At 52.3% G+C, this 16954-nt stretch overlaps 1 protein-coding gene across 1 annotated transcript in view; it reads right to left on the bottom strand.

Moving 5' to 3' along the window:
• Positions 1–274: 274 nt before the first annotated feature.
• TSHZ3 (teashirt zinc finger homeobox 3) overlaps positions 275–16954 on the bottom strand; it is a 68295-nt gene continuing 51615 nt past the window's right edge. Inside the window, exons 3-5 of the mRNA XM_065898358.1 lie at positions 7148–7212; positions 7021–7083; positions 275–3477 (exon numbers count right to left, since the gene is read on the bottom strand). Coding sequence (XP_065754430.1) covers positions 275–3477; positions 7021–7083; positions 7148–7212 — 3331 coding nt within the window. The remainder of the gene's footprint in view (positions 3478–7020; positions 7084–7147; positions 7213–16954) is intronic.

Raw genomic sequence — 16954 nt, 5'->3', positions numbered from 1 at the left:
GCTTGAAGCATCAGGGGATGCTCACAACTAAATCCCATTTACACAAAGTTCCAAACACTTAACCACTGCGTTTTAACCTTCATATTTTACCAGTGACAACAGCTGAGTATGCACCTCTATTAAACACTGTACAGTTATACAAAACAGTCCAGCCCAGAGTGATTCTCTGCAGTTAAAATAAGAACATGTGCCTAGAACAAGACAGAGGGGCCTTAAGGTGCCTGCAACAGTTTCCCTCAAAGCAAATCACAGTCGCTTTCATCAAAAGCAAACGCTACTGCTTCTCTAACTCGGAAACATACAGAAGGTGGTCCTCTGGGGATTTCCCGTGTGTTTTGCTGAGGTGAAGTTTAACCGCATGCTTGCTCGCAAAGGTCCGATTGCAAAGTTTGCACTGGTAGGAGGTCCCCAGGTCCTCCTCGGGGGAGGACGTCACCAATTTTTCCGACGGTGACTTGGTTTGTGCTATCTGATTGTTAATCTGTTCGGTGGACAGTTTGGACAAATCCCGTAGCCGGAAGCCCAGGTGTGACTCGAGATGGCTGATGTACGTGGAGGGAGTCCTGATTTGTGACGCGCAGTCATTACAAAAGAACACGGGGTGGCCAGTGTCCAAGTTTTTGAGGAACTTTGTTCCACCTGTCCTTCGCAGCTGGTACTTCACGTTGGCCAGCCAGTGGCTGATGGTGGTCATGGAGAGCCCGGTGAACCTTGAGATGTGCATGCGCTCCTGGGGGCTCAGGTCCGACATGATGTACTTGCCCTCTGAGGTCTGCCGGAGGCTGGCGGCAAACTGGGCCTGGAGGATCAGCAGGTGCTGGGGGTTCCAGTTTGATTGGCGGCCCTTCCTCTTTTGCGCAGGCGTCACCTCCTCGGCCTCCTCCAGGGTGGCCCCGTCAATGTCAGACTTCTCGGAGATGCTGGAAGGGGTGGAGGACTTTGACGTGTGGCTCTCTGTCAAGTTCTTCAGCATATCGGATATATCTGACAAGGCGTTCTCGCGGAGCGGCGAGTTGGACATGAACGATACGACGGCGGACGTCTTTGCCGTTGTCACCGTGGATGAGGAGGTTGCTGGGGATGTGGACGTGGGTGACAAAAGCACTGAACCCAAAGGGCAGCCTTTGTCACTCTTCCCTTTTGTCAAGTCTATGGGTTGGTCGTTGCTGACGTGGTAGAAATAGCGGTCGAGGTGGTCCACTTTCTTGGACTGCAGGGGTGGGGGGGTGGCCACCGCTGCCTTCTCGGCCAGGCTGTTGCTCATCTTGAAGAGCATGCTCATGGGGTCGAGGGCAGGCAGGGAGGGCTTGGCAGCCTTGCCCAGGTGGATGTTCATGACCGACTGGAGGGCGCTCAGAGGGTTAACGAAGGGCTGCTCTGGCGGGTGGTCGGTGATGATGGCCGTGCTGCTGCTCAGGCCGCTGCTCAGGGGCTTCACCAGGTCCTTGCCGTTCTCCACCGGCTCTGCTGGGGGGCTCCCTTCCTTGCAGCCGTCCCGCTGGGGGCTGGGGCTGTCCTCCTGGCTTTTGAAGCCCCCGTCGCTGGACGCCTCCATCCTGATGGGCTCGCTGATGTCGCTGCTGCACGGGGACGGGGTGGCCCGCTTGGGCGGAGAAAGCTTGCCCTCGGGCTCCTTCATTTTCTCCTCAACTTTGGCAACTTTCTCGGTGACCTTTTTCACCAGCTCCTCCATGGCGTGAAAGTTTGTCTTGGGCATGGGGGAGGTCTGGCTGCTGGGCGGAGAGATCAGGGTCTGGTTCTTCGTGGGGGACACGATGTCACTGTTGCCAAACACGGGCTTCAGGGCTGCGCTCTTCCCCGTGGAGCCCAGAGACAGCTTCATCATGTTGGGGAGCTGGTAGGCGGCGTGGATGCTGGGGTAGCCCCCCCAGCTGGGGGTGCCGTTCTGGGCCTTATTGATGGCAGACGTCACTGTGTTTTCTAGGGACTTGAGGATATCGAGCCCCCCCTTGGGACTCTCTTCTAAGTCGTTCTCAGTCAAGTAGTGGTACTTGGAAGAGATGTCGTACTTCTCCTCCTCACAGGCCTTCTCCTTTTCCTTAGGCTTCTCGTCGGTGACCGCTTTCTCCTTGTCGGCCTCCTTCTTGACCTCCACGTTCAGTTTCGGGGAGACGCTGGCGGGCGTGTTGGAGGGGGACGTGAAGGTGGTGGCGGCCAGGGGCACGGATTGCACCTTCTCATCCAGCAGGGTGGTGATGCTGGGCGTGACAGGCGTCTCCACGATGGGCTTCCCCTTCTTCATGGCCGAGCTGGTGACCTTGATGAAGTGGCCGGTCACCATCATGTGGGCCGTGAGCTCCTGCAGCGTGTCATGTGAGCTGCCACACTCCATGCACTTGAGGATCTGGGACTTGCGGGCCTCGAAGTGCCAGGCGTAGCTGGCCCCGTTCTGGTGGCCGTAGCGGTTATTTGGCGTGATGTATGGGTTGGAGTTCTTCTGAAGCACGTCGTTCGTGTCCGCCATGGCAGCTTTGGGGGTGCCGCCGGTGGAGTCCGGGGAGCTGGGGAGCTCCAGCTCCAGCGAGGCCTTCTTGCGAGTGGCAGGGATGATTTTGGCTGCGACGGGAGTGACAGGTTCCTTCAGAGGCACTTTTTGGTAGTGTTTCGTTTTGATCATGTGGACACTCAAGTCCTGGAGGGACTCGAACGAGTGGCCGCAGTACATGCACTTCAGCACCTTCTGGGCGTCCTCCTTCCCTTCCATTTCCAGCAGCGAGCGTTTGCGGGGCTTGGACCAGCGCTTGGGGTTGTTGTTGTCAGTCTCGTGGTTGTCGTCGCGGTAGTGCCCCGTCTCGTTCATGTGCACCGTCAGCTCCACCAGGGTGTCGTAGGCGGCGCTGCAGTCCTTGCAGCGGAACTTGCTGGCCCCCGTGAAGATGGAGCCGTAGAGCTTGCTGCTCTGCCGGTACAGCTGCACGGTGCTGAACAGGCTGGGCTCGGGCAGCAGGCGGCTCTGTGACACCTGCTGCAGGGTCTTGGCCATGGCGCTCTGGTGCCAGTCGAAGCTCCCGCTGCCGCAGCTGCTGCTGCTGCTGCTGCTGCTGCTGCAGCTCCCGTTGTTCTTCTCCGAGGACGGCTGGTGCAGGTTGAGGGTGAGGCTGGACCAGTACGAGTTGGAGAGGAAGTTGTTGTACACGGCCTTCATCTGCTCCAGGCTGTCCGACACGGTCGAGTCTTCCGGTGGGACCGCCACCTCCTTGGTCTCCTCTTCGTTCTTGATGGAGCCACTTTCAAAGTCGGCCATCCGGTCACTAGTCTCACTGATGTGGGACTCACTGTCCATCTCGTGGCTGGAAAACTCAGCCGCTGGGGAGTTCTGGTAGCTGGGGCAGGTCTTGCTGAGCTCCTTTTCTGGGCACATGTACTTAGCCGAGGGCTCCCCATCTGCCAGGCTCTCCTCTGGGTCTATATCTTCGTCTACCAGGGCGGCAGCCTTTAACTCATCTGAAACATAGGCTGCCGTGATAACAGGTGGGACAAGTAGGACAGAAAGAAGGGACACAGGGAGAAGGAGAGAAAGAAAGAAAGAAAAGCATTAGTAAGTGTTGATCTTACCTAGAACATTTTCTCGGCTCTCGGGAAAACGCAGCAAAGCAGACAGGCACATTTATTTGTAAAATTAAATAGTTAAAATGTGGTGTTTCTTTGGAGCAAAAAAAAAAAAAAAATCTGCTCTTCAAACATAATTTGCCACCTTTTTCTTCTCAAGGGGCAACAGCTTGAAATTAAAACTAAATTTGAAATTAATGAAGCACATTCTGGAGGTGGCATTCATTTCTAAAGTAATAAATTACTTGTATCAACCTCAGAGACAGCAGTTCCTGTCTGTCAATTAATATGTCTTATGCTTCTCCTACCCCTAATGCATTTCTTAACAGACAGATTCACAATTTAAATTAAGCAAGCATTTTTTACTCATTACATTTTTGAGGCTCAATCTTTAATAAATATAAAGCACAAAAACATCACTACAATTTTTACAAAGTAAAAAGAAAGTACATCAATTGCAGTAAATTAAAAACAAGGTTTTGTGGCTTTCTTCCTTCTGAAAAAGTAGGTCTTATCGAAGCTTAAAGTAAGTTTCCTTATAGAAGCTTGGACAGGTGTTGGTTTGTTCTAGATGGGAAGGAAGACTCTGACCCGCCACCACCCAGCCCTGGCCGTGTCCCCCATGTGTACACTCAGCCGTTCTCAGCAACCGGCACACACACTATCCATGCAGAATTATGTCAGAACAAGTTCAGGCAAATTGGTATGCGGTGCTCATTCCTGCTGTATAAATATATACAAGACCTTCCAGTGGACCTTACAAATGTCAAAGTGTTTGCTCTTTAGACTACTTTGTCAATATTTACTCAGCATAAGCTTCATGGGCATCCAACAGGGATCCTGTCTTTCTGGAAGCAATGTAACTGGGGATGTAAATCCAGCCTGTACTTCCGAGCAGGTGGAGGTGCTCTGAGCAGGGCTGAGCAGCCATGGGTTCTGGAAGACGCACTCCAGAGATGCAAAGCCAGGAGAACACTTGCATTCATGGAACTGAGTGATATATATATATTTTTTCATTCTTTTGTGTTCAGTGACTTTGGTTTTTCCTTACTGGAGCTTGCCTGACACTGTAAACCAAGTTGGGTTGATCTCGTGAAAATTAGGCATGGCCAGCCCTGTGGTGAGTGAAAATGTTAAGCCAGAAAAGGAATGAAAAGTAATTTCTTGTCAGCTCCTCAATACCTGTTTGCTTCTAAAGGCCAGTGGCTGAGTGTGTGAGGCAGCTGGAATGGCACAGTGCTAACTGCATGGCTGATTAAAAGTTCCTAGGAAAGAAAAGGAAACTTTGTTTGTGGAATTCACTCCCATAACTTTAGAGATCGGGGCCCCAAATCAATTTCACACCAGAAAAAAAAAAAAAAAAAAAACAAAACAGTGAAATGACTCAAAGAAGAGTCCCAGGAAGCCACACAGATATTTCCCCTGGCTCTTCCTTCCAGGTCATGTGCGATTTTCTTCTTTCCTAAGACCCCTTTGAGCACCAAGATTTCTAAGCTGAAACTGCCGACATCCCAACACCGAGGTGATTTGAATTTGGATGGGAAGAGTGTCCCAGGTACACACATTCGGATCAGCTGTAGAGGCAGGGATGCTTCTGCTTATATGCAAACAGTGAAACAAGAGTTTTGGGCTGGAGCTGTGGAATGTTCTTCCCAAATGACCAGAAGAAAGTGCCCTGCTCCGGTCAGCTGTGGTGAACCTTCAGTTCAAGGCCATGCACTTGGAGCTGACATGGCAAACAAGCTCTTTTCCTAGGGCCAGGGCCACAGTGGATAGCGGACTACGGTGCTGGTCACAAGGGGGAAAATGAATGCTCCTGTTGGGAAAGGAAGAGGAAAATAAAAAGGAAAGAAGGTATCTCCCCCTCTGCACACCATCCTCGGCTTCAGCACACTCAAACCCCACAACAGGGCTGGCAGGTCTGCAGGGAGGGGAGCTGGGGGCAAAGTGACCAAGAATCGCAGTTTGCCTGGAACTCTCCTGGTTTCAGCACCGAAAGTTCCACAGCCCGGGGATCCTCTCAGTCCTGGGCAAACCCGGTCAGCCGACCACCCTGGCCAGGGGACACCCAGCAGAACCAAGTCAGAGCATCCAGGCAGATCTGCATTACTCTCGCAGAGGAGCTAGAGCAGGGCGATGTGGGTCTGACTGTCCGCAGAAATGCACTGGGTGCGAGTAGGTATAACGTTTGCATCCAAGGGGCCTCATTTGGAACACTGCGTCTTTAAGGAAGGGGAAAACCACAATGGCCTGTGTCCCTGCCCAGCCCCGTGTGAATAGGGTAGATCCCAGAGGCCCCTTCTCTCCCGGAAATGGCCCTGGGAGCCACGGTCCGCAGCGTGAACCACACCCATCACGGCTCCCACGGAATTCAGTCCAGGAGGGGCAGGAATCCAGAAATGGCCCCATCTGGCCACGACAGGAGAGACACACCAGGCAGGCAAAAGAAGCCAGAGCTAACGGTGGACACGAACGAGCGCAATGTGGCATGAAGGCCACCAGCTAAGGGAATGTTGGTGGCTCTGCCGGTCCACCTCCCACCCAGGGGCAGCGTGGCCCCCGTGGAAGCCGCGGCACGGTGTGGGGAGCACAGCAGGCTGTCTGGAGCGCCCCCCATAGCACACACACGCACCATCATCAGCCTGGCCGGCTCCCACCCTGAGCTGGCCCCCAGCGAGCCCCAATATGCCTTGGAAATCGCACAGCAGTATCAGAATGTCATCAGTCTGATGACTGAGGAGGAAATTAATATTGAAAGAAAAGTAAGGCCAACCCCCCTGGTGGGAACCAAATCCTACTCTGAGGAAAATTAAAAAGCTTCAGGGCCAAGAGGCCCTGGATCCTGGGAGACGTGGCATCACCCCACACACCACCCTTGTCATGGTTTCTGAGGCTCCTTACAAGCACCCTTGCACACTGCCCTGACAGGGACCTCACCACCTCCTAAAACAGCCATTTGCTTTCCAGACCCAACAGTGAGAAGTACTTGGAGGGCAAAGCACGAATCCTTCTGCTATGTTTTGCAATAATTGCACTCCTCCGAGAATATCACATCCACTTTTGATGACTGAACTTCAAATAGTGGTGAGAAAGCTGAAACGGGCCCAGAGAGATGGCAGAGGGGATGAAGGGATGGAAAGGTTCATTCATTCCACTAATTCTGATCGCATCCCACGCCTGCCAGGATATCCTTTTCTTTCTCTCGGCCTCCATTTCCCCATGGGTAAGTGACAGGGCAATGTGGCCTGATCTGTAAGGCCCTCCTCCTCTACTTCTCTGTTTCGTGGCTTTTCTGAGGAAAGGGTAGTGAGGCAAAGCCCACTTGCTCTGGCTCATCCCCTCCACGCGCTGCTCCTGACAGGCACGCAGCCGTTAAGTCACTCCTTTGTCCCTTCTGCTCTGCACTAACCAGCAAAGTCCCCAGCCGGAGAGGAGGAAGAACGTCCTCACTGGGACAGGTGATGCCCCAGATCAGGCCAGGAGGCGAGGGGGACTGGGTGTCTCCATCACAGACTGGGTGGGCAGTGAGAGGTCAACAGGGGGCTGGGGGGGGCACTGGGTGAGAAGCCAGCCCCACCGAGGTGGCCATCAGGGGTCCCTCCTGTCAGGGAGCCGATGGCAGGCCCTGTCCCCGGCTTGGACCTGACAGGTAATCGCGCACAGGTAATCAGGCCTTGGGAGGCTTCACTACTGTGGACGGTTATTTGGATCCCTGCTGCTATGTAACTTTCTGCGTAACTTTCTCCTTTTCCTGTCTGGATTCTCCAAGGCCAAGGGCCCACTGTACTCTTAAAATCCTGCACATAGTAGGTGAGCAACAGACACTTGCTCCCTGCTTTGGAAAGAGAATGATTGGAGGTCACATCCAGCAGCAAGATGCTTATTTCCAGCCTCTGTTCCCTCCGACCCCAGCATCTCTCACCCCTCCTCAAGGAACCCCTGACTCCAGCCCCAGCCCCTTCCCTCTGTTCTCCAGACAGAAGCCACCGGATCCTTACCATTCAGCGGGTGGGTAACGCCCCACCCCCGCCCGTGGAACACCCTCAGTGACCTCCCATTGCCCCAGAGTCCTCCACCATCTCGGCCCTACTTCCTCTCCAGCCTCTCGGCTTCTAGAACGTGCCAGAGCTTCTAACTCTGCACTGCTGCCTCTTGTGCTGGAAACCCTGGGGCAGATTCAAAGAGGAGGGGGAGCCATCTACCCCTCCCTGGGCTTCAGTGGAATGTAATATCTGGGGAAGGGGGCTTCTCGACCCCAACTTTGTCCCCTTAGCACGCCACCCACTCCCTTCTTTTTACAAGGCACACCACTGAAATCTCTAGCTTACAGCAGATGTTCCAGGGTGTTCCAACAGACTGTCAGCTTCATGGGGTCAGGACCAGCCGCGCCCGCCCCCCCCAAATCTGCTGCAACCCTACCGTCTGGCCCAGAGTAGCCACTCAACACACATCCACGGAATGAATGAGTGAATGAATGAATGAACACCATAGGTGACTTCTTCAAACCTCCTAAACAGTTGCCAGGACATCTAGATGGATCCAGACACCAGCTGGTCCCCGAGAAAGCAGATGTGCTGGGGTCTGATCCGAAGTCCTTCCTGGATCCGTTTTCTGAGCATAAGTGGCATGAGGACCGGCCTCTGGGGGACAGGATGACAGAACCCTCCACTGAGGAAGAGGGGAGGAAGCCCCCCCAGATGGTGGTCTCCTTGCACTGGAGTCACCCCTGGCTGTGCCCACATCCCAGTACACCTCTCCAAGAATGCATCAGCATCACTATTTTCTCTTGAACAAAAACTATTAAAATAGAGACCTCTGCTGCCGGTTCCAGCACAGGAGGCCCTGAACTGTAAGGGGGAGGGACTCGCATTCAAACCAAATCATCAGCTGCAAAGATGCAAAGAAACACACGAGAGTGGAGACTCAAGGAAGGATGGACTGGGGCCTGTGTTTCATTTTTCCCCAAGTCGCTCAGTGGAAAAAGTTCCTCTCCAAGAGGTGAACCCTTACCAATTGCTGTGACTGCTTCCCTATTACATCCCCACCTGCTCTCCCCTTCAATGAAATGTAAGCTCTTCAAGCAGCAAGACGTCAATCCAACACCCCAAAGCTGAGGGCCAAGGACACATTTTTGGACAACTGGATGAACTCAGGAACTTGGCATGCCCAGAACCAAACGGGACTCTTGGGCAGAGATGCATGTTCATGAGAAACAAAAAGCTCTCACACTTACAGAGGCTTTCTACAAAGTTCCACAGCCCAATGCCCTGGAATGTCAAGCGATGAAAAAACCACACTCCTACCTAATATGTGCATGTTTATGAACCATTTTCACATTCACTGCATTTGATCCTTTCAATGGTCCTGGCAGGTGGATAAAATGATTTCCCTTTTGCAGCCTAGGAAACTTCAGTTGCAACAAGTTAAATGGGACACTCCCAAGCCCTCTGTGGGGACCCCTCAGGAGTCAGGACTCCCCTCAGGAGTCAGTATAAAGGGGATTTGACTACACTCCTGAGGGAATCACACAGAAGGAGCATGGAGTGAGCCTCTGCCGCATCAGAGCCTTCCCTGATGCCCCATCCCCGTTGGATCCCATGCCTGCCCCTCCAGGAGGGTCCTGAGTCCCCTCCCGCAGCTCCCTGGGGCTCGTGCCTTCCAAGACGTGGCCACAGTGACAGCGGACTGTCCAAGGAGCGAGCAGCCAGCCAGTGCAGCAATCAGAAGGTCTGGAGGCAGCAGCAACCTCATTAATATTTATTATCATCATTAACTAAACCCAACCGCTAGGTAAAAAGGAATGAATACTTTTGATATAAATAAAAAACAGTAAGCTGGGCCATAATGGAATTCAGTTCTGGGCAAGTGGGAACTACCTTCATCACACTGCTGTGCAAACAAGGAGGTGAAGGAACTGAGGGGTGTCCCTGTGGGGGTGGGTCTCCAGCCGTGGGGCGGGGCTGGGACGGGGGTAGGGCAGCTTTGGAGGGAGCTGGAGAGAAGGAAAAGAGGGCGTGGCTGCGCCCTGCTCCCAGAAGCAATTTCAAAGTAAACCGTCCTGCGGATTTTTGCATTTTCTGGGCTGAAATGAGGGTTCTGTAGTTATAACCCTGTTTTCAAATTCCCAAGACTGCCTGGGAAGATGAATTACTGGCTAAAGCGTCCTGGGCCCCCCCCTCCCCTCTCTTCAGGACAGGTGGCCCATTCAAGGTACAAGAGCACCTCCTCTTGTACCTTGAATGGGCATCCTCTATCCTCAGTGACTGCGATGGAGGGGGATGAAGAGGCAGGGAGAGGAAGGGGTGGGGCTGAAGAAGGACAGGGCTGGAGAAGGGTGAGGAGAGAGTGGGGGGCAGGGATCAGAGCGAGAACAACGGGAGAAAGTTGCGGGAAAGAGGGAAGAATCCACCAGGACTAGGGTGGTGCTGGGAAGGGGCAGAGAGAGAAACAGAGACAGAAACAAAGAGGTGGAGAGAGACAGAGACAAAGATACAGAAAGAGGCAGAAAGACAGAGACAGAGATGGAGAGAGATAGAGACAGAGAGAGACCCCCAAGGGCGGTGAGGGAAGGAGGGAAAGAAAACCAGTGATGGAGATTTGAGAAGAGGTAGAAAGAAGAGATTATTCTAGCGGTGAGGACAGTAAGGAGAGGGCCTGAGCTGGAGGTCTCGGTGCAGGACTGGTGCGGGGAGAGGGGCCCTGGGGTGCTGCTGGGGGTTTTGTTTTGTTTTGCGGTACACAGGTCTCTCACTGTTGTGGCCTCTCCCGTTGCGGAGCACAGGCTCCGGACGTATAGGCTCAGCGGCCACGGCTCACGGGCCCAGCCGCTCCGTGGCATGTGGGATCTTCCCGGACCAGGGCACGAACCCGTGTCCCCTGCATCGGCAGGCGGACTCTCAACCACTGTGCCACCAGGGAAGCCCTCAAGTCGAGTTTTAATAAACACCCTGCCTAAAGGCCTAGGGAGGCCCGAGTCTTCTCAACTGTTCTAGCTGTGCTTGGACACAGAAATACACCAAGATCATCACAGGTGTCTTGGTCACCTCTGAAGCCCTCCCCTCCACTCCACACCTGGGCCCATAACAGAGCAGACTCCCGGTAACAACAGGGGTGGGCTGGTGGGAAGCCCCAGGAGCCCCACCTGGAGAGGTGGCCATGAAGGTGCCACCCTGGACTCCAAGACGACCTGCCGTTTTTGTTGGTGTTCCCGTGTTGTGCGTTTTTCTGTTCAGCTGAGTGATGTCACAGACCATGAACCCGGGTCTCAGCCCCTGCTCTGCCCCATGGTGTCCATGTGGCCATGAGACGGACTTCAAGTCTCTGGGCTCCAGTTTTTTTCCCCACGAATGGGGGCGGTGTGTGTGGGGGCACAACTGATGCCACACCCACCTCCCAGGTGTTTGCAAAACAACAAGGAAGTCATAAGCAGTGAGCAGAAAGGACTTTCCCAAGTGAAAAGGGCTCTACGAGCACAGGTGCACCGACTCCATGGAAGTACACGGGCCCATCCTGCAGTCCCCATACCCAGGAGGCGGGTCCTGGGACAGCCTCTGGGCTGAGTCCTACGCTTGTCAAGACAGGCCTCTGAGGTGATGGAGCCCAAACCTCCAGATTCTCCAGCTGCCTTTCAGGAAGAGGGGCAGCGGGGACCAGCAGAGAGCCCTGCTGAGGTGAGAGGTGCCCATGGGGCATGTGTTCTTCTCCCCATCCCTCTGGCGGCCTGAAGGTGTGGGCTGTGGGAAAGGAAGCAAGCCAGAGAGGAAGGGGAGGGAGGAGGGAGGGAAATGAAGCGCAAGGGAAGGAGGGAGAGGAAGGGGGAGACATCCATCGGATTCACGGGGTTCGAAGTTAACATCCCTGACCCAGCACGTGCCTCCCCCCAGGCCTGGGCTGTCCTCAAGCCCCCCTCTACCCACAGCCCCACCCGCCACTGCCCCCGGCTGTCTTGATTCCCGGTTTCCGCCCATCCCTGGGGGCGTGGTTAGAGTCAGGTGACCTTCTGCGATAGGAGCCACCAGAGGCCCACAGCCCTCTGGCTGCCAGTGTCCCTGCAGCCCCCGGCCCCCAGCCTGGCCACCTCCTCCGAGCTGAGTGCAGCCCCACTTCAGGTCAGCTTCTGCCTTGAGTCATCTCTTCACGGGAGAAAGAGCTCAAAGTTCCCAGAAAAAGGTCACCTGAATTACACCTTGTTCTAAACACACCTGGAAACTCTAGCCAGATTGATCCATTCTACACAAGAATTTCTGCTTTACGAAGGGCTCACGCAAAGTGCACTGTGCCCCTCTGGGTTTTCTTTACACAGGTCTCTCTTCTGTGCACATGTGTTGCACACCTAATTGTGACAGGGACGGGAGGGCTCCTTTGTGAGTGTAGCCACATGGGCAGCATCTTCCCTGTCTGGTGCAGCCTGATTTGGGGCCCAGAGTTATCCCCCGGTGTTCTGAGAGCCCCTAAAATAAGCTGCCAGGATCTCTGGAAGGTGTGAGAAGCAATGAGACAGGCAGGGTGCTCAGACCTGGGCCAGCGATGACCAACATGCTCCCAGATCCCTGATGCTTAGGGGTCCTGCATAAGGTGGAAATCCAGATGGGGTACACCCTGCTGGCTGCTGACCGGGAGGGAGTTCCAAGGAGAAGCACTCTGATGGGAGACTTCCTTCTGGTGCCAAGAGAGCCAGGCGATGGCAGAAGGAAGTGAGTGATGGAGTGGAGGGGAGCTTAGCTAAACGCGCTGGGTAATATAAAGGCGATTAGATTGAGTTGTTGGGCCTCCGTTAGGATATTAAATAGGCAGCAGAGAAAGAAAACTGATTCTAGAGGAGTGTTCGTGGCTGGTACCCAGGAAGTCACAACCCGGCAGAGAACACAAGTCTTCTCCATCCACCCGGCCACCTGGAGTCACAAGAGATGTCACCCAAGCCATCTGGGGTGACAGAGGTCGCAGTCTCTGGGGACAAAGAGGAAATGGCATTCTTGGATGGTACCAGGGAGACCAGGGGCCTCCCAGGAACCAGGAGAATCCCAAAGGGCCAAAGCTGGGCAGGGAGGAGGCTAGGGTGCAAGGCTTGGCTGTGGGGGAAGGAACTGGTGGCTGCAGCTATAATGGTCAGGGCTTCTCTGGAAGGCTGGCCGCGGCGGGGTGACAACCTCCCCTAGATTGATGGCTCTTCCCACTAGCAAGGTCAGGAATATTAATTTTGTACATGCTAATTTGATGTAATGTGCGACATGAATGCTTGTTCAGTTGGGTATCACTGTGTTAATAAACCTGCGATGATTTCATGCCAAGAAAGGCATGGCATTAGCTGATTGGTGAATCAAGCCAGTGTGAATAAGGCAACACCGCCCTTCAGCAGAGCCAGAGTGGCCAGTAGTCGTTCAGGCCACAATGGGCTGCTGTGGATTCTCTAGGAGGCCAATGACAGCGAGGCCCAGGGGACACCTCCCCGCTGCTGGAAACCCCAGCCCGTCCTGAAGATTCGGTATCCAGGCCAAGTCCTGTTCCTCTAGATGTGGTGGTGAGGCCGGGAGCCTCCAGAAGCTGAACCTGGAGCCGCCACTGCCCACCAGGTCAAGAAAAACACTGCCGGGGCTTGTCTCCTTGGATTCTTGTTGTCGTGAAAAGGCCTCATTCAGCCATCTCAGCAGCCCCTCTGGACCACCTCCCTCCCCTTCTCAGGACCCTCCCCACGGGAGAGATGGATCAGACAGAGGAAGCCAGGAAGCTGGGAAGCTCCTGAGATCAGAGAGGGAAGCCAGCTCCCTCCGTTCTGAAACCATACTCATCCTACTGCAACCTCACCACAAAGAAAAATAAACGTAGCAAGGACACACTCACATTCAAAGCAATTGCCTCAAACAAACCTTCAGATAACAGAGAGTAAATAAATATTAGTTTGGGGACCAACTGAGTCACCTCTGTCCTTGGCTTCAAGCACATATGAACCACTGGGGGAATCAACAGCGGTCCCTACACCCAGCTCTCACAGAGGACCTATACTCTCACTCCCCATGCCCCACAGGAGTGCTTAACCCACCCTGGAGCTGACAAGGCAGAACCTTAATCCCTGTGTTGATGAGGGTGGCTAGGTTGACACTCCAGTCAGTTCGGCTTAGGAAGCAGTGACGGTTTATCAGGCAAAGCATGGCTTCTGAAGGTAAGTCCTTGCAAGAGTGGCGAAGGAAGTAAAGCTTGCTGTGGGTGCCATATTCCCTTTTCTGTTTCTGAGCTCCATATATTTCCTAGTTTCCTGCCTACCTGGAGTTAAAAAAAAAAAAAAAAAAACCTCTAGGGTCTGAACCTCTTCCCTATAGCCTTTTTCTCTGTTATTCCACAAAACCCATAAGGTAAATCCTAATCTGTAACGGATCTAGTAAATTAGAAGAGTAACTTCATCCAAAGAACACATTTTCTCACCTTGGTGGGATTTCAGAAAGCAGCAAATAGGACTCGGGTGAATTAGGGGCAGGGGATATGCTGGGACACCATAAACAGTGGTCAATCTCGATAACGGCTAAGAAGAGTTATGCCTTACGCACCTCCAGCTCTGGAGCACAAGATCTCCTGGAGGAGGACAGAGTGACCTCATGGGGTAGCTTTGGTCCCCTATGAGGCAGCTGTGGAACAAAGTGGAACTCTTACCTGTCTGCACACTCAGTGATCTCAAGACCCAGGGAAACTACAGTTGAAAATAGGGCAATGGGTTGGGGAAAATTTGGGACAGTTCTTACAATGGTCCTCTTCAAAATGGGCTGTACATATACAATTCAAAATTTTCCTGAGCTTCACTGGCTGTTCTCCATAGCATCTAAAGAGTTGTAGTAGGGAGAAGGTCAACGGATGATTTTTTTTGAAAGAGTAATCAAGATTTACTTGGAAGAGGAGGCAATTGATCTACCTAATCATCTACCCATCTATCCATTTACCCATTTACCCATCTACCATCCATCCATCCACCCAAAAACCCATCCCTTCATCCAACATGTATACAATACTAAATACATACTCTAGACGCTTTAGGGTTAGGGATAAGAAGTTACCAAAATAAACAGCTCAGAGTCATGGGCTTTACTTTTATGTGGCCAAGATGGCCCTGGTTACATAGATCACAAGGGAATGCCCTTCTTCACACACAAACTTCTCAGCTTGATATTCAAAGCCCCGCATAACCAAGCTCCATTTTACCTTCCAAGTTTATCTTCCACTGCCCACCTCCCTCAGACATACACACTAACCTTCCCTAATAATGCTGCTTTGGCCTTGCCTTGGCTGACGCCGTTTCTTTCACTTCATATATGATGCTTCATCTTTTCACATCCTCAGTCCTGCCCTCCAAGACCCTGCTCATTCCACCTCCCCCCAGGAAATCCTTTCTCACCTGTCTCTCTGGAACTGACCTTTTTTTTTTTGCGGTACGCGGGCCTCTCACTGCTGTGGCCTCTCCCGCTGCGGAGCACAGGCTCAGCGGCCATGGCTCACGGGCCCAGCTGCTCCACAGCATGTGGGATCTTCCCGGACCGGGGCACGAACCCGTGTCCCCTGCATCAGCAGGCGGACCCTCAACCACTGCGCCACCAGGGAAGCCCTGGAACTGACCTTTTTAATCTCAGAGATGAGACAATGGATGGAAAAGTCCTCTAAACTCTAAGTTCTAGAGAAATATCAGGAACGATTATTGGCATTATTATTTGAACATCCCTACTGGCATTCATGTCTCATAGTTTTTACAATGGCTAAGTACATGCACAAATGGTCTCTCCATATACATTACAGGGTCAGGGACCAGGCACTCCTTACCTCTGTACCCTTCACACAGCCTGGCAGGTCAGCTCTCTGAGTAACTCCTGGTCGAATTCACAGAGTTTGGTAGGCGCTGCTTAGTCTAAGAACCACACAGACCAAGTGTAACCTCAGGCAGAAGTTCCCACCAGCTTCCCCCACGCTCTCAGATGTAGGCAGAGCAGCCCCAAGTGCCCTCCTGTTTCACACTCATCTCTTCATGCCCCCTCACTACCACTGCACAAAACACTAAGGTGTTTCCTAACAAGGTTCCTCATTTTATGCTCACAGGGAAAACCGGGAAAGAGGATGCTCTCAACGACTCCAGAGAAGCCCAGCCCTTCCCTCACTGCACTGGGCAACCAGCATGGTAGCCACCTGGACAGACCTTCCCGAAGCTGGTAGCCCTGCCAGCAGTTGGGCAGTTACAACCCAGCTCTCAGGCATCATTTGCCCAGCACACAACCAGCACTCAGCCAGCACTGACTGAGCACACACCCAGCACACACCCAGGTCTGCTAATACACATGTAACGACCATTTGAATGGATAGGTCACATCCAGGACAGGGATGTAATCTTCCCAGTCAGCTTGAAAAAAGTAAAGTTTCAAATGTTTTATAGTTTTGACCAAAATGTATAAATGCCCATAGATTTCAACTTCATTTCTACTTATTAAAATAGGTTTCCCCCAACCAATAGATAAATAATACCTGTTGGCTGGTCGGTGTCACATTGCATGTTTCCTTTAAATACCCTGTCTCACTCATTTTTATATAGTCTTGACTTGGGTGTTTCTTGTGCTAGAGTCAAGAACCCTCAACACCTCACCATCTTCAAAAGGGGGTTGTGGAGAAAAAAGAAACAAAACAGCAACACGTAATGAGAGCAGCACTATTACTAGTGGCTCGTGTATTACCTGTCATGGCCATTTTATGAAGGGTAATTGAGCAGCATGTATCGATATTGAAAATCTGTTATACTTCTTGATCCAGCTAGGAATCTATACCACAGAAATATACATGTGCAAAAAAAAAAAACCCTGTGTTTAAGGGGGTCCTCAGGAACATTTCTTCTAATACCATAAAAGTGGATAGTCAAACTAAGGAACATCCATACCATGAAATAATATTTAGCAATTCACAAGAATGATAAGAGACAAATAACAGTGCTAGCAAAGATGTGAACAACTGGAACTCTCATTCCCAGAGGCTGCCGCTACATAAATGGGTACAACCACTTTGAGAAACTATTTAGCAGTTATCTGCTAAAGCTACACATACATACACTCTGTGACACAGCAATTCTCCTCCTGGATCTCTACCCAGCAGACATGCATACATATCTCACCAAAAGACTGGGACCGTGATATCCTTTGGCACATCCTTCATAATAACAGAGACTGGAAACCACCCAAACGTCCATCAACAGTGCAAGGATAAAGGTATTGTGGCCTACCCACACAATAGAATGGTACACAGCAGTGAAAATGAACGAATTGTTATCCAAAACAACTGGAAGGATCTTACAAATAATATTAAGGGAAAGACACAAGAAAGATAATATGAATATACTGTTTGAATTCATTTACATCAGTTTCAAAATCAG

This window comes from Phocoena phocoena, chromosome 20, assembly GCF_963924675.1.
Source record: "Phocoena phocoena chromosome 20, mPhoPho1.1, whole genome shotgun sequence".
NCBI lineage: Eukaryota > Metazoa > Chordata > Mammalia > Artiodactyla > Phocoenidae > Phocoena > Phocoena phocoena.
This window is presented reverse-complemented; position numbering and strand designations above follow the sequence as displayed.